Here is a 26,472-nt window from a genome sequence, read left to right on the forward strand (position 1 = left end):
AATGTTGCAAGTTATATTCATACCTTATAACAACGATACAGATGCAAATATTTAGAGAGAGAAATAAATGCACATATGCAGACCCACACAAACATATGTGTGTGTATACAAATATATACACTGCTGTTCAAAAGTTTGGGATCAGTAAGAAGTTTTTTTTTTTTTTTTTTTTTTTTTTTAAGAAGTATCTTATGCTCATCATGATTGATCATTAATACCGAAAAAGAAAGTAATACTGTGAAATATTGTAATCTAAAATACCAGTTTTCTATTTTAACCCTTTAACTGTCACTCCCATTTTTTAAAACTGACATAAAAATGCCCTATCCAGACTTCAATTTTTATAACTCATGAATGAAAACATTTTGTAATATGATTTTGATGTAAATTTTCCGTGGTAATGCAATGTCTGATTGTAAAATGCCTTTCAGAAGATTGAATTTTGAGATTTTAAGTTTTAAGCTAATATATAATTTCTTATAATTTCTATTGCGTGATATGGAAAAAGGCAACGAAGAAAGTCTTTTGTGACAAAGGTCAGAACTAATGTTATGATGTAGATTTTTTAAGTTGCACTCTCGACATATTAATCTATTACTTTTCCTACATAATTTCTATCACAAAAATGTAAAATATCTATTTAGGAGTCTTTGAATGGACCTTTCCAATGATGTATAGTTTGTCATGACTAAATTAGGATTTATTTGTTTTATGGTGAAGTAAACTTGACAGTTAAAGGGTTAAAGTACTTAACAAAATATAATTTATACCCGTCATGCAAAGCTGAATTTTCAGCATCATTACTCCAGTCTTCAGTGTCACATGATCTTTTAGAAATCACTCTAATATTTATTTTTAATTCATATTTTTTGGAACCTGTGATACTTTTTTCAGGATCTTTTTGATGAATAAAAAATTTAAAATAACAGAATTTATTCAAAATAAAAACTTCTAACTATGTCTTTACTATCAATTTGCATCAATTTAACAAAATTAAAAAAAACAAAAACAAAAACAATTTCTTTAAAAAAAAAAAAAAAAAATAAAATAAAAAAAAAAAGTACTGTCCCCAAAGTTCTGAACAGTAGTCTATAATGTTACAAAAAATTTATATTAAACAAAAAAAAAAAAAAAACACTTTTCTTTTTAACTTTTTATTCATCAACGAATCCTGAAAATGCATCACACTTGTTTCCAACATGGATAATAAATCAGCATATTAGAATGATTTCTGAAGGATCATGTGGCAATGAAGACTGGAGTAATGACGCTGAAAAATGCATTACAGAAATAAATTATATTTTAAAGTATATTAAAATAGAAAAACATTATTTTAAAATGCATATTTTTTTTCACAATATTACTGTTTTTTCTGTATTTTTAATAAAATAAATGCAGCCTTGATGGGCAGAAGAGAATTTAAAAAAAAAAAAAAAAATTAGAAATCTTACCAATCCCATACTTTTGAAAAGCATTGTATAAACACACACATACATACAATCATTCAAGTCTGGGGGCAATAACTTAGAAAGCCTGGATTTATTTGATCAAAAATACAGTAAAAAAAAAGTTAAATTTAAAACTGGTGTTTATTCCTGCGATGACAAGGCTGAATTTTCAGCAGCCTTTACTCCAGTCCTTAGTGTCACATGATTTTGCAGAAATCTTTTAATTTTGATTAATTAAACGCATCCTTGCTCTATAAAAGTTTTAACTCCTAAAAACTGCAGCATATAGTACATACATAATGATTAGTTCACCCAAAAGTAAAAATTCTGTAATTAATTACTCACCCTCATGTTGTTCCAAACCCATAAGACCTTTGTCTCCGGGAACACAAATTAAGATGTTTTTGATGAAATCCAAGAGCTCTCTGACTCTCCACAGTCAGGAAGGATACTACCACGTTCAAGGGCCAGAAAGGTACAAAGAACATCGACAAAATAGTCCATGTGACATCAGTGGTTCAATCGTAATTTTATGAAGCTACAAGAATAGTTTTTGTACGTAAAGAAAACAAAAATAGCATTTTTAGCAAATTCTCCTCTGTGTCAGCCTAGCGTCATTTTGGAGAGTATCACGACGCATGTTGATGCTTTACAATAATTACAAGTACTGTATCCTTTCCTCACATGTAAAGAACGCTGCTGACGTAGAAGATGCGTGCTCTGCGCTTTGTTTACGTTTAGAGTGAAGAGCATGCGAAGAAGGTCTTACGGGTTTGGAACAACATGAGGGTGAGTAATTAATGACAGAATTTTCATTTTTTAGTGATGGTATTTAAACAAAAATATTAATCCTCCATGTTTAAGGACCGGTGATTTATTGGCCTGTGGCTATAAATGAAAATGATGCATTCTTAGTCACAACAATGCAGTAAAATAAACTCTTGTTTACCATTTAGTAAGAACTTGAGCTTAACTATTTTTTTTCCATTCTATTTTTATGATCGTGAACAAGAAATAGCTTTGAATGATTTGTATTATGTAGTTGCTCACAAAGGGTTATTTTGGGAGAAAGGCCACTTCATGTAAGGAATGAAAGGCATCCCAAGGCTAATATTTAGGTCTAACAATAGCCGTTGAAGTGACAGGCCCAGCTGCTCCAAACCGAGGCACAATGAATAGACAATCCATAGTTGTTGGCACTAAATTTCTCGTGGCAAAACACCCATGCCTTGCAGGTAAAATGCCAAATTTACATCAGGTATCTTGAGGCTTGAGGGCTGAAGTATTATTGCCTGTGGTGGACACACAGCTGACAAGTCAAGCACTTTTTTTTTTTTTAAGCAGCTAAATAATATAAAGTTTGAATAAAGCTTACTTGTCTTTAAAAATCTTACAGGAGAAGTGTGAAGTGTTTTGACATAAAAATTTAGCCAAAAATGAAAATTTGCTAAGAAATGTACTCAACCTCAGGAGTTTTTGCGAAATCTAGCATTACATCACTTGTTTACCAATGGAGCCTCTGCAGTGAATGGGTGCCGTCAGAATGTCCAAACAGCTGATAAAAACATCACAATAACTCACATAACTCAAAAAAAAAAAAAAAAAAATCCAACATATTTCTTTTGGACTGTTTTCACTTGTAAACAGTGCTTGATCTGCATATTTCTCTTCTGATTCAGACAAGACTAATTGTTACTATAGAAAGCAATATTATAGATGATACTGGGTAGTAAGTGATTAGCTGTAATCTGGATACAGTACTTGTAATTAGATTACATTTTAAAATACTTGGAATGAGGCTAGCCACTCTTTTATTACATGACAACATTATTTACACAATAGCACTAAATTAGTTATCCCTAATTCTTCATCTTGTAAATTTAGGCTAAAATTACATCGAAAATTGAGCAATGCAGCATTTGACCACATGATTTACAAAAATCATTGCATTTTAAGTGTTTAGTGTTTTCTCAACATTTTAACTCCACATCAACTACTGATCAACACGCAGAAAATGCACAAATTCACATTCTTATTAAAAGAACATGTAATATAGAGATACCCAAACATTTTTTTGTCAGCCGAATCTCTTTCATGCCAGTTTTGTGAAAATCTGACGTTATGTTTAATCAGGGTTGCCAGGTTTCGCAACAAAACCCGTCCAATTGCCACTCAAAACGAGCCCAAAACCAACCCAATTGCGTTTCGAGAGGGGTTCCTCTGTAGAAATCACGTTCTGTGGTGTAATATACACGTTTTTTTTTTTTGGCGTGATTCCCTGGTACAATTCGCATTCCTGGGGCTAAATATCACATCATTGGGGTCACGTTAACCGGCAGCAACAGTGTTAAAGTAGCCCGACTTGTGTTTAAGGCGTTTTATGTTGTTAAGAATATATTTTCTTTCTCTTTGCATTTTTATATCAATATGGTACAAGATTGTCATATTTAAAACAATCTGATAAAGTTAGTAAGTAATCTACCTAGCACTTATTATAGATGGAGTCATATTCTGAGCAGAAGCAACAGTTTAAAGTTCAAAAATTCTTGATGGATTTATTACAAACAACTGTTTCCCTTCACAAGACTCGACAGACTTTAATTGACAGACTGGAGTTGTGTATATTGCATGTGGATTATGGTCATGTTTCTATCAGCTCTTGATTGTGATGGCACCCATTCACTGCAAATGGTACATTGGTGAGCAAATATGATGCTGTTTGGATAAAGAAACACACTCATCTACATCTTGGATGACCTGAAGGTGAGTACATTTTCATTTTAGGGTAAACTAGTCTTTAGAATACTTATTCGGTCTAATATGTCAGTTTCTGGTTCAACCAATGGTGAGAGTTTAGGACCACCTGTTTGTCCAAAAACGGAAGACAGGAAGTGTATCCCAATCTGAATACTTATGCATTACTCCACTATTTGTAGCAAAAGTGTGAGTAGTGTGTTTACACTAAAAATTCTAATAAAAAGTGCATGTAAAGTGCTTAGATGAAGCACTTATTTAACCAAAAAAAGTGCAGAAAGCCCTCAGAACACTTTTGTAAACACACTGCAACACTGCAGCTATAAATTTTGTGTGGGCAAGCATCAAGAACCCAGTTTTCATTCTATTTATGGAACAGACTCACCTTTAAAAAAAGATTTTTTTGAGAACCTTGTGTGTGTAGCAATAGTTCTGGCTGAATAGGAAGTACGCTAAGTTTCTAAATAGGTTCATGTGACTAGTATTCAGACCACAGTCACAGAGAGTAAGAGGATGGGGTTTGGTTTTCATCAAAAGCTGTGCGCCGTTTTTATTGTAGTATTCTAAATTTACATTAAAAAAGAAAGTCTGCCCATGTCCTAGATCCATTATGAAAGTTAACGCACAAATTCCATATACATCTCATTGTATTTTACATAGAGGATAAGAGTATAGGCATGGAGGTGGCATGATCAATCACAAAGCTTAAAAGAATCAAAAGAGATTAAAAAAACAAAAAAACCCTGAATAAATAGAAGGTGCTGTCTATTAGCAGAGAGTATGTAAGCATGTCACTCTTTTGAGAAGTTCAACATAAATCCCGTAGCGTGGCGAATCTCGCGCCCTCCTTTTACGGGTGAAGAGAGAGGGGTTTCAAGCGTACTAAAGCAGAAATGTGAGGAGTAGAGCGAGATGACAATGGAGAGCCTAACTTGTCTGTACAGGTGCATAAATTAGAGAGTACATCTGGTGGTTACACAGACACTAAGACATCGACGTCTAGTTAAAATGGTAAAAAGCAGGTTATCTTTTGCCGATACCTGTATATTCTTTTTCTCGTAGGCGACAAGACATTTTTAAGGTGTTAATTTGCCTCGGCCAATCAGGGCAGAACATTTGAGCGTCCAATAGAGCGCAACAGCAGGGTTTTTGAAGTAAAAATCCCATTGAATTCCTCCATAAAGAAACTGATTTTTAACAAAACCTTTTTCTTTTTGACTGCAAAATCAAACGAAGCTCACGGTTTCTCGTTTTTTGAACCATGGGCTCAATTTGATTTCATCATTAAAAAAGTAAAAGCTGAATAAAAATTTATTATGAGGAACTACACTACCTATAATCCTGAAGAGAGCTCCACCTATCAGAGTCGTTGCTGCTACTAAAGAAAAATAAATAAATAAAATAAAATATAAAAATCACAGCAAGAGTTCAACAATGACTACTCACTCCCATTAAGCTTTGCAAATTACAACCAAGTAAATGCCTGTTCAAACCAAAATAAATATACTTGTTCCGTATAATAAAAGTTGACAATTTAAAATCAACAGCTGTTAATGTGTCTGTTCAGACCAACAAAAAGCTTTCGCATACTATTGTGGAAGGATATTCCGAACAATTTTCAAAAGGAATTCCAAATTGCATTTTCAATTGCGGTTTTCATGTGAAGAGCTCATTTGCAAAAACAGATGTCATTCTTTTACATTTTCAAAAAACATGTTTTTTATGTTATCATATTTTTATTGTGTTAGTTAACTGTATTTTTTAGTTATTTTTACCTAATTAAAATAACCCAACTGCAGTTTGATTGAGATTAATTGGAACAGGATTTTGGAAATTTGTTTCCAAAATTTCTTTTGCAATACTTCTGCTTACTTTTCATATGTAGACGCATAAATTGTGACAATTACCTTTTGCAAATGCAAAAATCGCAATTCCTTTATTATTCAAATTACTGATGCCTTACATGGAAACATGTCGATCAATGTCAGTGCTGCTACAATTCGAAATTTGCATTGATGCAGCCTGTTCTTCAATTTTTTACACATTGGTTTGAAAAGACAAATTCATATTTTATTTCAAATTGAACCAAATTTGTGGCAAGCACTGTGTGAATAGGGTATACATCTCTCTAAACTTTTAAACTACTTATATATTTGTTAATATATATTAAATTATGTTGAAATTTACAAATATACAATGAAATGTTTTTATCCTTATAACAAAGTCAGTAATTGTACCTTATTCGATGATGTCATGTAGTTAAATCTACCAATGAATGCATGCAGCCTTGCAGCTACATATTTGTTTTTTCATACCTTTGTGTATGGTACATTGTGATTTATTTTGGAACTACTCCATTTAATTTTTTGTCTTATGGAGAAATGAATGGGAAAGAGAGTGTTGCTGATAAAGTAGGCGGTCACTGTTGCGCTCTATTGTGTCGCAGATGAGGAGGGGCAGATTGGAGCCGAGTGACAAAAGCATTTAGCAGCTGTTCTTGCGAAGCTACTGCAGGTTCCAATTTTGCTGACGATTTCCATATTAAAGAAAAAGAAAAACAAAATCCTAAATTTGTAGATATTTCGCCCATTTCAAGTAGGCTCTGTTCAAGTAACCCTGGGAAAAAAGTTAAAGAAAGCTTTGGGATATTTTGCCTTTTTAATGACAAGGTCATTAAAAATCATGCACGCTGCAAATAACCTCATGCAGTAGTTATGGTAAACCATCCAAGCACTTTTTATTCATTAATATTCATAAATACACACAGCAGCTTCATTAGAGAAGGTCTCTTGTTTCCTCTTCAGTTTTTGAATGTGGAGTATTTATAAGGAGAGCCTTTTGCAAGACACAGGAAGCAGAGGTCTGCCACAGATACCTACGCTCACCTGCTAAAGGAAAAAAATTAGTTATGTGGAATTGATTATCAACTTATATATATTTATTTATATATTTATATTTCTTATTTTCTCTCTCTCTTTCTCTCGTTCCGTTTATCTGTCTCTCGGTTTCGCTCACTCTCTCACACGCCTGTTCTGATGTATTTTGATTTTTTTTTCCTCTCGCTCTCCTTTCATGGATTTATACAATGTAACAAAGGTGACAGACCTGAAATTACAATCACCAAAAAAAAAAAGAAAAGAAAAAAAAAAAAAGAAAAAAAAAAAAATTAGAGAGAGCTGTGTTTTTTGCCCACCGTCATTGGCAGTTACAGCACAGAGGACATTGTCTGCGTTGTGGTGGGATATCATCAAAGAGGAGGTGGTGGAGGCTCCTTGCCTGTGGAGCTCTCCTTCAGGTTGAGGCTCTCCAGAGCCACGTCTAAAGGCATGATGTCCACGCAGCCCATGGCGCCGAAGTCAGCAAAGTCTCGCCTTTCGTCCTCGTCGGAAGACGAGCTCTCTTCTCGCATTAGTGTGGACAGCAGCAGCTCCTGCACGAACAGGCTGCGGTCCGCGCGCTCGCTCTCCAGCGCCTGCCGTTCTGCCTCTGACATTTTCGGCTCGTTCAACCTGGTGAAATTGACGGACAAATACTAAACTCAAACTATAAATCTATGATATCAATCTTTCACAATATTCTGTGTTTCATGTTTTATTTTTTCTGAATTCCATTTAAAGGAGTCCACTTCCAGAACAAAAATTGACAGATAACGTAGTCACCCCTTGTCATCCAAAATGTTCATGTCTTTCTTTCTTTAGCCGTAAAGAAAATATGTTTTTTGAGGAAAATAGTTCAGGATTTTTCTCCATATAATCAACTGGTATGGTGCCCCGACTTTGAACTTGCAAAATGCAGTTTAAATGCAGCTTCAAATGATCCCAACTGAGAATGACGTGTCTTATCTAGCGAAATGACTTGTTATTTTCATAAAAATAATACAATTTATATACATTTTAATGTCAAATGCTCGTCTTGTTTTGTTCTTCCCGACCTGTTTTGTTCCGGTTCATGACAGTTAGGCTATGTTGAAAAACTCACATCTCATGTTCTCCCTCAACTTCAAAATCTTCCTATATCACTGTTTTACCTTTCTGTTATGGGCGTTTGATGATCTTTGCATGTTCACTTCTGCAGTGATGTAGGATGATTTTGAAATTATTTTTGAAGTTGAGAGAGAAAATACGATTGGAGTTTTTCGACATATCCTAACTGTCTTGATCCAGAATACACAGAGTTCAGGGAGAGCAAGACAAGACGAGCGTTTGACATTAAAAAGTATTTAAATTATATTTTTTTTAATGAAAATAACCGATCGTTTCGCCGATAGATAAGACCCTTCTTCCTCAGTTGGGATCGTTTACAACCGCATTTGGGATCGTTAGAAGCCGCATTTAAACTGCATTTTGGAAGTTCAAACTCGGGGCACTATACCAGTCTATTATATGGAGAAAAATCCTGAAATGTTTCCCTCAAAAAACTATTTCTTCACGGCTAAAGAAAGAAAGACAAGAACATCTTGGATGACAAGGGGGTGAGTACATTATCTGCAAATTTTTGTTCTGGAAGTGGACTTCTCCTTTAAAATAGTTTAATTAAATGTTAATAAATCATAAAAATCATAAAGAAATTCTGTGTCGCCTTTTATTTTTTTTCAGGATTCTGTGTTTATTTAATATTTTAAAATGTCAAAAAAATGAAAATATAACCATTACATATAACCATTTTTTGTGGTGCAAAATAGAGGTTTACTGTTGTGTGGTTGTTGTGCAAAAATTGTGTGATATTCCTTGTAAATAATATTTTAAACTGCATTATTATTATCACTTGAAACATGTACTGTACAAAAGTAATATATTTCTATTCTATTCTGCCATAATTTTAAATCAAACTTTTAACAAATAAAATGGAAAGAGCAGCTCTGGATTTGAAGTTCACATTTATTTTCTTTTTAAAGCTAACTTTAAGTTTTTTTCCTTGGAATTTCATTTTATTCCCCCTTCATTATGACATTAAGACAGTTTTAGGAACCTAACATATTTGACTATGTACCAAAAATATCTGAATCTTAATTAAAAAAAAAAAAAAAAAAAAAAAAAAAAGAATTTTCTGAAACATTAAAATCTGTATTCTAATTCAGGAATTAAAACATGCTTGTCACAGAGGAGGTGTACTTATTTTCGAATGCATTAATAAATGAGATGGGGGGGAAAAAAAAAAAAAAAAAAAAACTTACATTTCACTGACAAATTCACTAATTTTATTAGGTCATTAATAGCGTAAAAGCCACAACTATCATACACTTCTATTTACTTGTATTGAAAAGACCGGCTAGGACATTCTGCAAAATAACAGCTAAATAATAGTTCTTTGATAAGAAAATTAAAAGACAAGTCAACAGAACTGATAATGTAAGAAGAATTCCTTTAAATGAGAAGTTCGCTTCCAGAACTAAGATAATTTCCAGATAATTTACTCGTCCCCTTGTCATCCAAGATGTTCATGTCTTTCTTTATTCAGTCGTAAAGAAATTATGTTTTTTGAGGAAAACATTTCAGGATTTCTCTACATATAGTGGACTTCTATGGTGCCTGCTAGTTTGGATTTCCAAAATGCAGTTTAAATGCAGCTTCAAAGGGCTCTAAACAATCCCAGACAAGGAAGACGGGTCTTATCTAGCGAAACAATCTTGAACCAGAATACACAGAGTTCACACAGAGCTATACAAGACGAGCATTTTAGGTTAAAAAGTACATAAATTGTCAATTTTTTTGTTTTGTTTTGTAAGATAAGACCCTTGTCTTGGAAGGGCCTTTGAAGCTGCATTTAAACTACATTTTGGTAGTTCAAACTTGCGGTCACCATTGTCCACTATATGGAGAGAAATACCGAAATGTTGTCTTTAAAAAACAATTTCTTTACGACTGAAGAAAGAAAGACATGAACATCTTGGATAACAAGGGGGTGAGTAAATTACCTGTAATTTTGTCCGGAAATGAACTTCTCCTTTAATAATACATCAATGATCTTGAGTGCATGGTTATATCTGACCCGTACCGTGTGAGAAGAAACTGGGAGCTGTGGGAGGCCAGCGGGTTGCTCTCAGTCATGGCTGTGTTTGTGGCGGTGCTGGGCGGCGGGATGCTGGCGCTGATGTTGCTAGGGTTGCTGCGTTGGCGTGTAGCGTTACGGGCCGTCTCCAGCTGCTGGCGCGCCGCCTGCGCCTGCTGGCGCTCCAGCTGAAGCTGCATTTGCAGCTGCTGCAGCTGCGAGGCCGAGGGGCCAGAAGAGTTCAGCTGTCCTCCTGCGGAGCGCCGCACACCCGACAGCTGAGAGAGCAACTCTGGTGATGCAGACACAAAGGGGAAAGAGAAAGACGGCAAAAAAGGCATGAGAAGACGCTTAAAATGCCACTTGCATCAACAAAATGACTGTATTGTGTATATGCTCCCTACTTCCTGTTCTTAGACATTACACACCTGCGATGGGGTCCATGGCTTCCCTATTGCTTGGAGAGTAGGAGGAGCTTTGTGAAGAGGAGAGCCCACCAGTGGAGCTGCTGGTAAAGTGCATGTTAGTCCGGCGTGCCCGCGGACCGCCCAGTCCCCGCCCAGGGTGAAACATCCGACGCACGTGCCGCACGCCGCTGCTCTCATCGTGCACATGCTGGTTAAGGAGAAACTTACTGACAAAGAAGACACATCTCATCCCATCCTGAATCATCTAACATAGTCATTAAAATGCTAAATTTGAGCAGTGGCATTCATGCAGAAATTTCAAGTTCGAGTCTGATGATGTGTTGTGAATTTATTACCTTTCATGCTACAAACTTTATTGGCAGTGCACTTTATTACTTAACTTTTTCTGTTAGGTAAAGAGGCAAAAGCCTAAAACTAATATCAAATCACTCATTTCCAAATCTTCAAGTATAAATATGCCTAATTCCCGCTGGCATGACGGGATTTAATAAAACTTGGCTGACTATGGGGGCTTTCGCATTGTAGGAACCTTTTCATAGTTCCTAGAACTAATGGCGGAAGTTCCTGCTCTTTGGCGTGTTCACACCGCAGGAACTGGGAACGAATTTAGATCTAAGCCTTTCGGGGGAACTAAAATAGCTCCTACTTCAGAGTAGGGTCTAAGCCAGAACAACAGGAACTATCAGTGATGTTACAGTGGGGGAAAATTATTTGATCCCCTGCTAATTTTGTACATTTGCCCACTGACAAAGAAATGATCAGTCTAGAATTTTAATGGTAGGTTTATTTGAACAGTGAGGGACCAAAAAAATCCAGAAAAACGCATTTCAAAAAAAGTTATAAATTGATTTGCATTTTAATGAGTGAAATAAGTATTTGATCCCCTATCAATCAGCAAGATTTCTAGCTCCCAGGTGTCTTTTATACAGGTGCGGAGTTGAGATTAGGAACACTTTTAAAGGGAGTGCTCCTAATCTCAGCTTGTTACCTGTATAAAAGACACCTGCCCACAGAAGCAATCAATCAAATTCCAAACTCTCCACCATGGCCAAGACCAAAGAGCTGTCCAAGGATGTCAGGGACAAGATTACAGACCTACACAAGGCTGGAATGGGCTACAAGACCATTGGCAAGCAGCTTGGTGAAAAGGAGACAACAGCTGGTGGAAGAAACACAAACTAACTGTCAGTCTGCCTTGGTCTGGGGCTTCACGCAAGATCTCACCTCGTGGAGTTTCAATGATCATGAAAACAGTGAGGAATCAGCCCTGAACTACATGGGAGGATCTTGTCAACAATCTCAAGGCAGCTGGGACCATAGTCACCAAGAAAACAACTGGCAACACACCATGCTGTGAAGGACTGCAGAAATCCTGCAGAGGCTACAAGGTGCTCAAAAAAGCACAAGCACAGGCCCGTCTGAAGTTTGCCGATGAACATCTGAATGATTCAGAGGAGAACTGTGTGAAAGTGTTCTGGTCAGATGAGACCAAAAATCAAGCTCTTTGGCATCAACTCAACTCGCCGTTTTTGGAGGAGGAGGAATGCTGCCTATGATCCCAAGAACACCACCCCCACCTTCAAACACGGAGGTGGACACATTATGCTTTGGGGCTGTTTTTCTGCTAAGGAGACAGGACAACTGCACCGCATCAAAGGAATGATGGACGAGACCATGTATCGTCAAATCTTGAGTGAGAACCTCCTTCCCTCATTGAAAATGGGTCGTGGATGGGTATTCCATCATGACAATGACCCAAAACACATGGCCAAGGCAACAAAGAAGTGGCTCAAGAAGAAGCACATTAAGGTCCTGGAGTGGTCTAGCCAGTCTCCACACCTTAATCCCATAGAAAATGTGTGGAGGGAGCTGAAGGTCCGAGTTGCCAAACGTCAGCTTCGAAACCTTCATGACTTGGAGAGGATCTGTAAAGAGGAGTGGGACAAAATCCCTCCTGAGATATGCAAACCTGGTGGCCAACTACAAGAAATCTCTGATCTCTGTGATTGCCAACAAGGGTTTTGCTACCATGTACTAAGTCATGTTTTGCGAAGGGGTCAAATACTTATTTCACTCATTAAAATGCAAATCAATTTATAACTTTTTTGAAAAGCATTTTTCTGGATTTTTCTGTTGTTCTGTCTCTCACTGTTTAAATAAACCTACCATTAAAATTATAGATTGCCCACTGACAGAGAAATGATCAAACGTACAGAATCAACAGGTGATCAAATAATTTTTTCCACCCACTGTAAGTGTAACACTACCAAAATCACAATTTGGCTTGGTGCGATTATGAAATCTCAAAGTGTGCGTTTTTTAATTAAATAAATATATGCACTGCATTTTTCACAAAAGCTGCCATGTTTCTGAAAGCACTATGAGCTTGAGTTGCTAATAATGTGCATTTGGAAAAAAAGAGAAGCGTTTATAAATCTGTTATAAACAAAAGGAAACAACTCACTTTATATTGTCAGTCGAAACAGTAATAAATGTAATGTTGATTTAGCACTGCATTCTTATAAAAACACCCGCAATGGCTTGAAGAACACAGATAAACAATATGGTGTCACGGTTGTGTGTTTAATGTCTTCATGGTTAATCGTCAAAGTGTCAAAGTGTTGATAAACTTAAGGGATCCATATTAGGGAGTTCCTGGAGTGTCATAACTTACATTACTTCTGTGAGGCATATTTGGAGTTTCTGCACAAGGGTGCTCTCCAGTTGCGAGTACAAATGAAACACATATTACTTGTTTTTTAGCACGCCATATTGCTCACGCAACCTTATTTTGGGTAAAATTGATGAAGTAAAATTTGTCTATAAGACATTTGAAGTAAACGTATGATAATCCATATGTGACCGACGCTGGCAAATGTCTGAATGAGCAAATTTTTAGAAATTAGTTATTTTTATTTTCACATTCTCCATTAAAATACCTTCAAAATGATATATGACTTTTTGGAATCAGAAAATCGAGTAATAATAATTACTATATTATTAATCACAGTATAGCTATTTGTTATTAAAAAATAAGAACAAAGATGCCATGCACAGATCTAATACACAGCAGATTTTTCCCCAACCATTAACTAAACGTTCATGTAAGACATAACAGATTATGTTTGTGTGAATCTCGCCAAGTCACATTTCACAATAATGTGCTTTATAGGGAGATCGCACGCTCTCTGAGAGGCCTGTCTTACGCACACGCTTTGCAAACGTCAGTCAGCGCGATTGTTTTGTTTTCATCAGCATCAAATCATATTTCACTGGTTTGGACTCATGTCATTGAGAATTCAATATGAATATACACAAAGCTGGAATGCTGCGCTTTGCAACAACAGACCTACAACTTGTCGTGAGAAGCAGCAGCAGTCAAGCAGAAGTGAGCAGAGAAAAAGGTATAAAGATCATTTTATGTGTTTAATTACTATTTGGAGCATTAGGATTGCTAGAAGAGGGCATAATGAGCTCAACTCAAATTCGACCAAAACAGATATTTTTCACTTCTTTTGCCTGTAGCTTAAAATTAGACCGTGCACATTCTGACTCATTTTGCCAGCACGGGTCACATATGTTTTCTCCAGTGTACAGAGAAGTGTAAAATGACGTTAAATGACGTTGCTGTCAGCTTGATTACTTCGATTCAGAGTTCCTGCTGGCAGTGCGAATGCAACCAGGAAAATTTCCCTAGGGAATCATTTAGTTCTCAGGGAACCACCCTGACGCCTAATTCCTATAACTAAGATACTAGGACTACCCGGTGTGAAAGCTCCTTACGCAGTAATACAGAAAAAAATTAATCCATGTCTAGATAAAACATATATAAAAAGGGCTGGGGTGAGTTTTTTGCCAAAAACTTCAACACCTATAACTTCAAAACCCGTAACAGTTGATCTGACAGTTCATATGCAGAAATACAAAAATGTTTTTTAAAAAAAAATCTCTGAAGCTGTCAAAAGCTCGCCAGATGATGCAAAGTGCCATGTTTTGTGTCATTCGGAACACTTTTCCTGACAAATAATATAGACATCTGGGTGAAGGTAACAGAGGTGAAGAGTACACATTGTTCATTTACATTTACTACCAACACTACAAAGCAGGTTGAAAAAAAAATGGCAGTTTTTGTTGAAATGATTAGTTCATAATAAATGAAATAAATTTCTGTCATTTACTCACACTCATGTCAATTCAAACCTGTATGCCTTTCCTTTCACAGAACACAAAAGAAGAAATTCTGAAGACTGTACTTGCCAGTCTTTTTAATGGATTAAGATTTAAATATGCCACAAAGGCACCATTAAAGTATTATAATAATTATCTGAAAAATCTTCACTTCCAGTGAGGTTATACATTCTGCAACTAGATCAAGTCAAACAAACTGATGCTCGATAAGCAGATCAGCCCAGTTTGTGAACAAATCATTCAGATTTGTTTTGTAAAGATCTAATTTAAATTCAATTTTCAATCAGACATTGACATTCTTTTAGAAGCTTGACAGCTTCCCCCATTCATTGTAAGAGCAACCAAAACTATTTTTTGCGATAATACATAGAAGTAAAATCATTAAGGTTTGGAGTGACATGAGGGTGAGTAAATAGCCACATTTTTAGAGTTCTGTGAGAAGAACCTTAACATTTCTTAAAGATGTATGGACACAAAACCTCAATAAACCTTTCTAAGGTTTTCTCTGAAATGACTTGAACATACACACACAGGCCTCAGTCATTATACATGAGCAGAACCAATGTGTGTAAATTGTAAAATCATTTTCCGTAAAGAATAAATTAAACACTGAACGGAAGAGTTTTTTGAAGTCCATTATGTACTGGGACATATACACATTAGGTTAAGATAAAAGGATATTAAATCTCTAGGTGCTCTGTGTTCAAGTGTGAGATGAGCAGCAAAGTCATCTGTCACATGATTGGGGTCGCCACCAGGCAAAGCTGCACAGATTGGGCAAATCTGAAACAGAGAAGATGTTCATGTTAATAATGAATTAATGTAACCTAACATTGGGTGGACACATGGCTGTGTTATTTTCATTAAAACTAAAGGTAATATTCAGAGGTGCAAAGTATTAGAACATGGGTGAGCTTGTAGTGCATAAATGGTATTTCATGGATTCATTCACTCATATTTTAAACTAAATCCCACACTTAATTCAGTCCGAAACAGTAATAACTGCACTGAAAAATTTAAATCTTTATGATCAACTGTTTGTAACCTGCATTTCAGATCGATGAGGAGCCGTTGATACTGCTATATTAGAAAAAGGAGGAGTTTGTCACAGCACCGAGCAGAGTCAAAATATGTGATATAAAAACAATTGCAATTATTATTACTATCCAAAGGCCACTATTAACATTATTTTCCTGTGATATATCCTTATATCTCTCTATCATAGTATCCATTATCTATTCCAGGAGAGCAATAACATTTAACATTTTTAAGTGATTCTGTCAGATTAGCTGCATTTTGCATTAAAAGCACATGAATGATTAGTTCAGGAATTTGACCTTTTCACTCAGTGGTTGGTAAAAATTCACATCACGCTCTGTGTAAATAGTTTTGGTGTAAATTCCCACAGATGATCTGTGTTTGCTAAGAACAGACTTTATTTGGATGATAAAGGTCTTGAGATAAAAAATAATCATCAATTATTCTCAATTTTATTCTATTCTTTTTTTTTAATGAACCAACGTTGATGGTTAAAACCCAAGAATCTATATATGCTGTTTTCACTTGATGTGCTAACAAAACGGCAGGAAACATTTGTATTATGCATCCCATCCAAAAAGATTTGTGGTTTGTTACCTTTGATTTGAAAAAGTCTTTCAAATCTTTCAAATTCAGTCAATTTTATTTTGAAATCCAAACAATAAATACAACTTTGGCACTCTTTAATGCAGCACGACAAATTGCTGTAGCCACCTTATCTCAAGCATCAGTGTGGAGCGCATGCGATCATCTCTTACTCTTTACTATCAGTTATTCCACAAAACAAACGAACATCAGAAGATAAGTTCAAAGAAAGAGTGCAACTTACTGAAATGTATCACATGTAATCACTCAGTGTTTCAAGCGCAGAAAGAAGTCAATGAAACAGTTTGTAAACAATATATCACTTAACACTGCATTTCACTATACATCCAAATGAACTGATTTTGAATCAAATTGAGATGAAAACTGAATCAAATGCTAAAAGTCATCTCAGTACCCAGCCCTACTGTACAGTAGTCATCATGGGTTTTGTATAACCTTAGTATCATATATGATTTGTATAATCTTAAATGATATAATTTAATTTTATTTTAGCTTATTTTATTTTTTATATATATTGTTGAGTGTGACTTTAACAACTAATCAATTATTTTGATTATTTACCTCAGATCTTAAAAGTAAATAAAAAGGAACAGGTCAAAGCTGTGAACTCTATGTGAACAAACAAATTACTGTATTATATGATAAAGACTGTATCAGTCAATGTGTACGTAGTTTAAATGTTTAAATGGTTTTAATGATTTATGTATTTTTGCTAGAGCAACACAGCAAACACGCTCTTTTAATCGGCTATGATTTGTTGCTTTTGTTACATTTAGTGTGGACAGTCAATTTTCTTGTCACTGGAATCTTATTGCATCCCGTTTAGTTTAAGTTTAAGCTTAAAACATGATTTTAACAAAGACAGCATGTGTACTCACCACCTCTGTAGAGGTCTCTGCATGCTCTGAGGTCACGTGCTCCTGTAGAGATGTTTCCGTGTAGCCCATTTTACCACAGTAAGGACAAGTAAACGATTGAGGCTGCTCTACTGAGAATGCCTCCCCCCCATAATACAAGTCTGCAGAAAGTTCAGATAAAAACAGTCTCTTTATTTATCATCACCATCATTGCTAAGACCAAAGCTCAACAGTCTGGATGGTATGTTCGCATTGTGTAATGTTTGGAACACTGCAATAAAATATTTAGTTTTTCTGCAATATATACTGTGATATGAAAAAAAAAGCAGGAATGTTCACAAGATGACTTGAATAACTATATATGAAAATAATTAACAAATCCACTTTATATTAAGTTTTAATTAATCAATAAATACCATCCAAGACCCCTCCCCCCCACCCCCTCAAAAAGAATTTCTCATCGGATCTACACGATTCACGTGGGTCACCTGTTTTGGCTTCAAAACGGCAAATTTCGCCGAAAGGTGAGGGATTTTCATGCCTGTATATATTTGTATGTATTTGTATATAATTTAGTTTGTATATAAATATATAAATCTAACATTTTTCCTATATATACACACATGTATGTGTATTTATATATACATAATAAATATACACAGTACACACACACATAGCCACACACATGTAAACAGAAAGTATTATTTTGCATCAATTAATCACTACTAATCATTTTGAAGTCCTAATTTAAATTTTCTTGTTTTACATACATTACATGCAAATTTCTTATTTTTTTAAAACATCAAGGTTTATTCTGACAGGTTGCATGCAATGTACACTAACTTACTTACATAATACAAACATATGTACAACGGAGCAGTTGAGCCATATAAGACATTATGTGAAAAAGAGTAAAAAGTATTGCATTATTGGATATTTCAGCTTACCAAAGTCTACCCTGGTTAGTATGCACTGCATTGGGTGCTCCGTGGTGTGTCTAGTTGTTGTGGCTCCACTTTCGTAGCAAGATGCACAAAGGTCGTAGTCGTAGCAAATTAAACACTTGTATCGGCGCCCTCTGAAGTTCCCTTTTAAACACGCATCACAGCTCACACCTGCGGGAGAACACGGAGGCATTTAACTCAGAACAACAGCAGAAGCCCTATGAAGACCCCGATCCCATTTATCACAGACAGTGTTCGCCTGGTTAGTTTCTGTCCATTCTAAATAAATACAACATCAACAACATTTCACATGACTCACAGCAGACACCAGAGCAGAAAACTCATTCAGAGCTCTGCCTTGTTATGGGTGACATGGGTGTGGGTGTGTGGGTGTGTGGGTGTGTGGGTGTGCGCAAAGCAGGAGGAAATCATATCACAGTACTGACCACTGAATTTTTTTGACATTTGGACAGTGGACTAACAGGGTCAAATTTACACTGTCAAAACAAATGATTAAGAACATGACATATGTTGTAACTCTCTCTCGTTGAGGGAGCAATAATCCACACTAAGGCTGTACATAATGTAATTAAAAGGTTAAGCTATTTATGTATAGCTTATTCATAAACTTGTGAGTAAAACTGACTACCTGGACTACCTAAGTAAAACTGGACTACCTAAACATCTACATTCAAACAGCTGGGACAACTTCAGTGTAAACCTCTGAATACATTAATGAGGTAACCATCCTCACTAGCTGAGAGCGAAACACAGTAGAGCTGATCAAAGTTCAGATGATCCAAGTTGCTGTGGTCTTCTGTCGATTATCAACAGTGGTGAGGAGGAAACCAGACCGCTGATAAATACACATTGAAACATTTGAACAAATATTCCCATCAGGCATGAACCTACTTCAACTGATTAAAGCCAAATGAAAATAGCATCTCTTTTAACTAACACAATGTCCAAAATGACTGCAGAACTAGAACCAGCAAAGCATTAATGAATCTTTCTATAACCAGAAGCAAGACTTAAAACACTTAACTCTTAGATTAGACCTTGGTGTTGACTGGAAAAAGCCTCTTCAGTAAAGCTAAAATGTTTCATGAAGTAATGCCATACTGCATGTTTGCAAATGAAGTCTTGGGCTGCATCACAATTTGCATACTTTTACTATGCACACTGACTGCTTGGTAGCTCCACCCCGTTTATGGTTGTTGATGTTCAAACAAGTATACAGAACATCATAAACAACGTGAGTCTTTATTTATTTTGTCAAATTAGTATCTTCAAGCGACTGTGTTTGCTAACTGTTGTAGCTAGTGATTCTCAACCAGGGGGCCTCAGCAAACATCCAAGGAGGCTGAATGATGACTTTAGTCCTTAGTTTAAGTATTTACATTAATAAATCATTATTGTTAATATATTAAAATAATCTAACTTCAATCAAAAAGCTAAAAAAAAAAAAAACAAACATCTAAATTTATTAGGTTGGCCAATATATGAGCCCATCACTACTATTAGGTATGGGTCACAATGGTCAAATAGACATCCAGTAACTGACTAGCTTATTAGTAATCCTGACTAATCTTCTCTTACATTTTAGTTAGAGTTTAAGCATAGTTGTTAAAGAGACCATATAAGGAAAGACATTTCAAAAAATGTTGGTTACCAAACAGCTGCTTGTAGTCACTGGCTATTGCTTTTGGTTAACAAACAAAATATTTTCTTTTGTTTTTGTTGTCAAGCTGTTCAAGTCTTACATACACAACCCCTAAGAAATGCTTCTAATCAACTGAAAATGAAGCCCAAACGCCAAATTAAACAGGGCTTTTTAAGACTAATTAGTCAAGGTAGTATGCGAATTAGGATGCAGCCTCAATGAGAGGCAAAGCAGACAAGAGCGTCTGACAATAATCCACACAGAGAAACTGCTGCCATGTACCGCTGGGAGGAATTAACACAGGGAACTAATTCCAGATTCAAATAATGAAATGTTTGCTTGTAAAATTGAATCAGATAGTCTCTTAGTTCCCAGCAGGAAAAATGTAGCCTAAGAGATTTTCAGCGTTCAGTACTGACCACATTTTTAGCCTGATATTGTGGTTTCACATATCTTTGGGTTAAAATGAGGTTTGTTGAGTTATAACTAGCATTTTCCTTTCTGACCTGCCAAATGACCTCTGCGGTCTTTTCACAGCAGAGTCCTGCAAACAAACCAGACTACACATTCAAACTAAACCACAAGAGGAAGATCTCCATTTGCTCCAACTGAAAAATGCTCAGCTTTCTATGCATTTCCCTTTTTTCATTGATAACATCCAAGTAAAAACTACTGTAGTAGTTTCTTGATTGTCCACCACAATATCTGAGGGCCTGACAGTACCAGTCTCCTTAAAATTAAACTTAAGGATTACAAAAGTTTTAGGAGCTCAAAGTTTTTCCCAATGAATTTACAGCAGCCGTTTGCGAATTAATGGATAATGATTAACAAAGATTTTTTAAAATATTTTTACTCACAATTTCTACCTGATTTGGTATTTCAGAGCTTGGCATAACTAGAAATATTTCATATATTCATTATTAACATGTCAGTAAAGATTAAAATCTTCTATTTATGACTTTTTCAAGTCTAGAAATTACTTTTTAGGCTACCTCATAATATACAGGTTTTCCAAAAAATGGAAACCATTAATGTTTATTTTGTCCTACTTCAAACCATCTTGAGCCCCCCTTTGGAAGTCTGCTGAGATCTCCTAGAATTCATCCTGCCATCACAAAATTTTCAAACCTAAAAATTGTTAGCCAAGAGTCATTTTAAGAGCCTTGGTACTCATAGTCATGGGTTGTCTTGTTCCGTTTCTGCCACTGAATAATATTTAAAAAATAAATAAATAAATAAAAAGTACTTTTCACTTTTTATCTCACAATTCCGACTTTTCTCACAATTGCTAGTTTACATCTCACAATTCTGACTTTTTCCTAAGAATCATGATATAAACTTGCAATTTCAAGATATAAAGTCAGATTTGCTAGTTATAAACTCACAATTCTGACCTTTTTGTCTCGCAAGGAAATCGAAAATAATTTCATATAGTCATAATTATGAGAAAAACTCACAAGTGAGAGTTATAAAGTCTAATTATAAAGTCTAATTTGTGTCTCACAATTCTGACTCTATTTCTCAGTACTGCAAGTTTATGTCTTGAAATTTAGACTTCTCAAAACTGTTAAGAGGTTTGCGATACCCTACCTTTTAAAGGCCCAAGGCAGTTTAAATCCTTTTGTATTTGCTTGAGCAATTAAATAAATCAACATACAAGTAAAATGCATTTAATAATACGGTGTATATATTTACTATGTTTAAACATGAATAGGTCTCTCAATGAAATCTCAATGCTAAAAAGCATTTTCAGCACCAACATTTGGATTTGAAAGCAAAATAATGGATAAATGTTGGTATAAAGGCATGGATAAGAAGCATCTTCTATAAAAACACAATGGGCTCATCCTGCTTCTGCACCGCATGTGTACCGCACACAGACTGCATACGCACAGCAAATGGCTTGTGTGTGAAACGGCCGTTAGAAATGAAAAGACAAAAATAGAAGTAAAACAGAAATGTTTGTAGCCACCGATCAACACTTAACCCCTTTCCTTTAGATGCTGAAACTATTCAGCATGCGAAAGTTTCTGTGACCATACAAAGTATGAATATTTAATGAGGCAAGCATTGTGCATGATTGGTTGTCTGTTTCTCTTTAACCTTACAGAACTGCTTCACACTGTTAGCACAGTAAACTCTCAGGCAGGCTGTGGCTCTAAATTCATTCTCTTAAAAGCATTACAGCTAGCATCAAAGCACGGACGTCTCTGGCCACTGCATCTTGCGGCAGCAGCGCTGCATTTCATAGACAGCGCGTCAAGTCAAAAATAGTTTAACTTCTAAAAACAAGTCACACCGTCCACTGGCTAGGTGATTATGAAAAGAAGTAGTTTCAAACATTTCTTGTCTACTGTCTTGTTTTCTTACAGACTAGTGTTCCAACTTCGAATACAGTGTCTTTCTTAAATATTAGTTAACTATGAAAAAATACTACAGCATTTATTCAACTGTTCATTTCAATATTTACTAATACATAACTAAAATCAAAAGTTGTATTTTTAATATTATTTAATGGACCGAAGCTAATATTAGCTAAAACCGGCAGGACAATCACCATTACAGCAGTATTATGAACTTCAACAACTATTATTTTCCCAAGTACACTGTACTTTGTGTACATTGCAGACACTCAGCTCTGCAATTGTTGTGTGGCATGTTGGCAGATCCTGCGGCTGTCTCACCTGTTTGCGTCATTTGCCAAATCACATTAGATCTAGATGTAATTAAATCACCTAAAATGCATCATAACAACTTGCCCTATCAAGACCCTCAAACTAACCACAAGTAACAGAGCAAAAAAAATGTCAAGAAACTGCCTACGCTGTAGTGGACACGTCTCCCAAGAGAATCAAGACGGCACCATGGCTACAGGTGAGCTTGAGGGCCTTTCTTCATTCACTTGCTTATTTCCCAGTACGGCGGTTGTGAGTTCAGTTCTTACTCAGAGCAAAAAGCAGCCTGTAACATTGGTGCCATGACCCAGATGAGGCACTGCGATGAGCATAGGAATAGGGTAATGGATCCTAACTAGTCATTTGTTCTGCACTAAACAGAACAAGGCACTTGTTTCATCAGGTATTACCTCAGCCTTGCATACCACACATCCAAATTTTGCTTTATGCAAAAGTGAGGTTGATCACATAAGACATGACATTATCTCTTTAAAATTTCAATGATCTAAATCATTCATAACTTTAACTCCAACTTTAAATTCTGACAGATCAAATTCAATTGTGTATTAATGTGTTAAGTTGCTATAGTTGCTTTAGTTGAACATAGTGCTAGCAGTGCCAAGGTTCAATTCAGGTTCAAAATGCATAAACTGACAAAACTTAATGGATTCAAAATGTGGTTAACAGCATATGACAAATGTATAAGCGTAAGTGGTGTCTTGGTATCCATAGACAGTCCACACTAACTAGTGTAACACAACCTGGTAGATAAACTGTATATTCACATAATAAATGTAATAATTTTGTGTAATAACAAACATCATAAATGCAACTTTTTATAAAATTCCTGTTGGTGTCAGGAATTTATATATGCCCACAGCCAGCATCTAGGGTTATGGTTCTAAACCAGAGGCCAGGGGCCACTAGGGGGCCTCAGCAAACTTCCAAGAGGGGTTATTTAAACATATTTATAAATTGTTATGAATATATTAAATTAATGAAACTGTAACTCTAAATTAAAATGTCAAGATCTAAATTAAAATATTTTCCCCACTCAATAACTACAGTATGTATTGAATATACAGTACTTGAAACCTATGAAATTGTGAAATTTCAATAAATTGCACTTCATTTAACATATAAACACTCAGTTTTCATAATTACAGTAGAAATCATGGAAATATATGTATAGCCTATATGAAAGAGGCTTCAAATATTGTGTTGGACAGTGGGATGACTGATTCAAAACCAGTGGTCTTGGGTATGGAGTGTGCAAAAAGTGAATAATAATTAAGTGTGCTTGGTTGGCAAAGGGATAAAAACACAGGTAAATATGGTACAATTAATTGATCAAATTGAAAAAAAAATCTGTCTCATTTTCACATAATGATAGTTTTGATAGTTTTCACGTAATGATAGATTTAATTCTGTGTCCCAGAATCCTATATGCTAAAATGATAATTAATTGTTATATTTGTGTTTTTAATTCCATTTCCTCCATCATCTATCTATGTGGATCACAGATTATTTAATGACTTAAAAAATATAACTTAATAAACCCAGAATTTCTCCTTTGTAAAATAATAGCCATGAAGAAGAAAAAAACCTGTAATTTTCTTGGCAGCTGACATGTCAGCTGACATGACATGTCTAGTCATATCTTAAATATCTACTGTATAAAACACCTTCACTCTATGAGCAAATGTTAAGCATTAATCACAGAATCCAGATCCTCTATTCATACGTTGAAGCGAATCTGCCATTGAGTTTGCATCAAAGAGCTGAGCAGCTGCCAAACTATCACCAATCCAGATATTATAATAATCATTATATCTGGTGTCGCACAGCACTAGAATCATCTGACTGAAAGCTACTCTCAAGCACCATGTGCTGTTTGCAGGAACTAGGCGCATATGTAAGCAGTCTTCATTCACAGGCAGGTGACAGCCGCCGTCTTGAAATCTAGTGAGCTGCCAACCCAGACAGCATATTTGGGAATCACAGGCACATATGATGCCTCACTAAGATTTGAGACAGACATCAAAAGCAAGCACTTAACAAATGTCTAAACGAATTATACCTTTAATAACTCGCATTGAGTTATTAAGGATTTGGATTAATTCAGACATAAAATAATATAATTAGTAAAAATGTTCTATGATTACATACGTAGGGCATAATATGGTGTTTTTTGGACATGAACTTAAGCATTCTTTGCAGTATCATTAACACAATGGTGCATGAATATCAAAAATGTATGGTATTATTACCATCTATCACTGTACTATATAAACACAGGACTTTTAATAAGGCTAAAACGAAAGGGAGAAACGCATGACAAGATTCCCAAAACGAACCACTACCAAACGTAATACCATGTTAAACGCCAAAATTCCACAGTAGTATGTCCAAAAACGTAGTATTACTATAGTACCATGTCGAAAAGGTTATGGAAAAACAGCGGTAATGACTTAACGACAAACTATGACAGACTCAAACCGATGTTTCAACGCAATGTCAGTGGCACTTCGTTAATTTCTTAAGCATTACTAGCTTATTAGTTTTAAACTGAGAGTCCTTACTGAGGTTCTGCCGACTTTTAAGTGCACTTAAGTGCACCCAAAGTGACTTTTAACAGGACAAATGTGCCTGAAGCCACATGATCAAGCCAAGAACTTGAATGCTGAATCTCTTCCTTGTATCCAAACATACTGGTTAGACTAAATACTGAATGTCTTCACAAAGGAAGCTAAAAATATAAACGTGTTTCCAGAAATAATAGAGTAAGATTCGTAAGCTATCACAGCTATGGCTTCACTGACACCAGCTAATGCTAAATCCAGACGTGCAAGTCATTCACTTGTGCTGGCCTGAAACATGACATGACTCAAGACGGCTCACACACACAGAGACACACTAACATGAGCTCCAAAGCGGTCAGACTGAGCTCTATAACCGCTTAGCCGGCTGAGTTCATGCCTTCGGTCGTCATTCTAGCAGGACAGGGTAACTTGACGCAGAAAGCTTTAAAAAATAAGTGTCTTAAATCAGGCCCGAGCGAAGCCCTGACCTCTCCACGGGCTACCTGCGGGAACACACTCACACTCAGTCCCGCGGCCGAGCGAGCCGCAGCAGGCCCGGCCTAGCATACAGGCCCAGTTCAATATCACACCAAGCGGCTCCCAGAAAACGCCCTGTGCGCTAGCGATGCGGTGTAAGTACATAAAAGGTTGCAAAATTCACGGCGGCCGCCATGATGAGTCTTTCCCAGTGCATTTGAATTGAAAACATGGCAACCCCGCGGGTCAGCACTGGCCTACAATTCAAGGCAACGACGCAGCGATCGGCGGTTTTTTCGCACCTACCTTCATGTCGGGACATCCTACAGACAGTGACACAGCCCCTCCTCGGGCTCCCTAACGTCTATGAGTCGGAAAGGTGCCGCTAAAAACGAAATAAAAGTGGGACGCGGTCTTTCTTTCCTATTTTCTCTCTTGAAGATGGATCCGGGGCTTACTTCTCTCCGCTTCCCCCTCCCCGTCTGTCATCAAGCGACTGTGTGTGTGTGAGATGGACCGGGTGCGGACACGGTCTGCCGGCAGGGGGCGCAGGACTCATCTACTTCTTCTTCTGTGGTGTTTGAAGGGCGGTAAACTCGTGTAGCTCTTGAATGGGGTTTCTGTTAGTGTTAACATCGCCATCTACTGTATCCAAAGGATTTTTGTGTATTATTCAAAAGCAGAAATACCGTGGAGCCAAACGTATGTGGAAATTATAATAGCTAATAAAATTTGAAACAAATGTGGTATTTATTTTGAGACAGCACAAGCACACTAATTGACTCAAGGGTGTGTTAGGTTTTAAATAAAAAAAGTCAAAAAAG

The 26,472-nt window shown here is 36.1% G+C and overlaps 1 protein-coding gene across 3 annotated transcripts; it reads right to left on the minus strand.

The window, feature by feature from the left end:
• Positions 1–6,922: 6,922 nt before the first annotated feature.
• Positions 6,923–26,191, minus strand: kcmf1 (potassium channel modulatory factor 1). Of its 3 annotated transcripts, none has more exons than XR_007827802.1 (8): positions 25,955–26,191; positions 18,255–18,422; positions 17,329–17,468; positions 15,488–15,589; positions 10,619–10,796; positions 10,197–10,482; positions 7,396–7,711; positions 6,923–7,087 (listed from the first exon to the last, which is right to left on the minus strand). XR_007827802.1 is itself a non-coding variant. In XM_051110353.1 (7 exons), exons 1-7 carry the CDS (start codon positions 25,968–25,970, stop codon positions 7,450–7,452), a joined length of 1,152 nt encoding a protein of 383 aa, XP_050966310.1. In that variant the 5' UTR covers positions 25,971–26,191; the 3' UTR covers positions 6,923–7,449. The 3 variants fall into 3 exon arrangements, 1 of the variants encoding a protein (XP_050966310.1); XR_007827803.1 differs by having other exon boundaries at positions 6,923–7,090; XM_051110353.1 differs by having other exon boundaries at positions 6,923–7,711.
• Between the last annotated feature and the right edge of the window lie 281 nt (positions 26,192–26,472).

Source organism: Labeo rohita, chromosome 5 (genome assembly GCF_022985175.1).
Source record: "Labeo rohita strain BAU-BD-2019 chromosome 5, IGBB_LRoh.1.0, whole genome shotgun sequence".
Lineage (NCBI taxonomy): Eukaryota > Metazoa > Chordata > Actinopteri > Cypriniformes > Cyprinidae > Labeo > Labeo rohita.

What these genes read in the sequence shown, in the direction of transcription:
- kcmf1 (XM_051110353.1), bottom strand. An exon ending in ACTAACCAGGGTAGACTTTG is followed by an intron (nt 17,469 to 18,254) that starts GTAAGCTGAAAT and finishes AACTTTCTGCAG; the next exon opens with ACTTGTATTATGGGGGGGAG. An exon ending in CAGAGACCTCTACAGAGGTG is followed by an intron (nt 15,590 to 17,328) that starts GTGAGTACACAT and finishes TCTCTGTTTCAG; the next exon opens with ATTTGCCCAATCTGTGCAGC.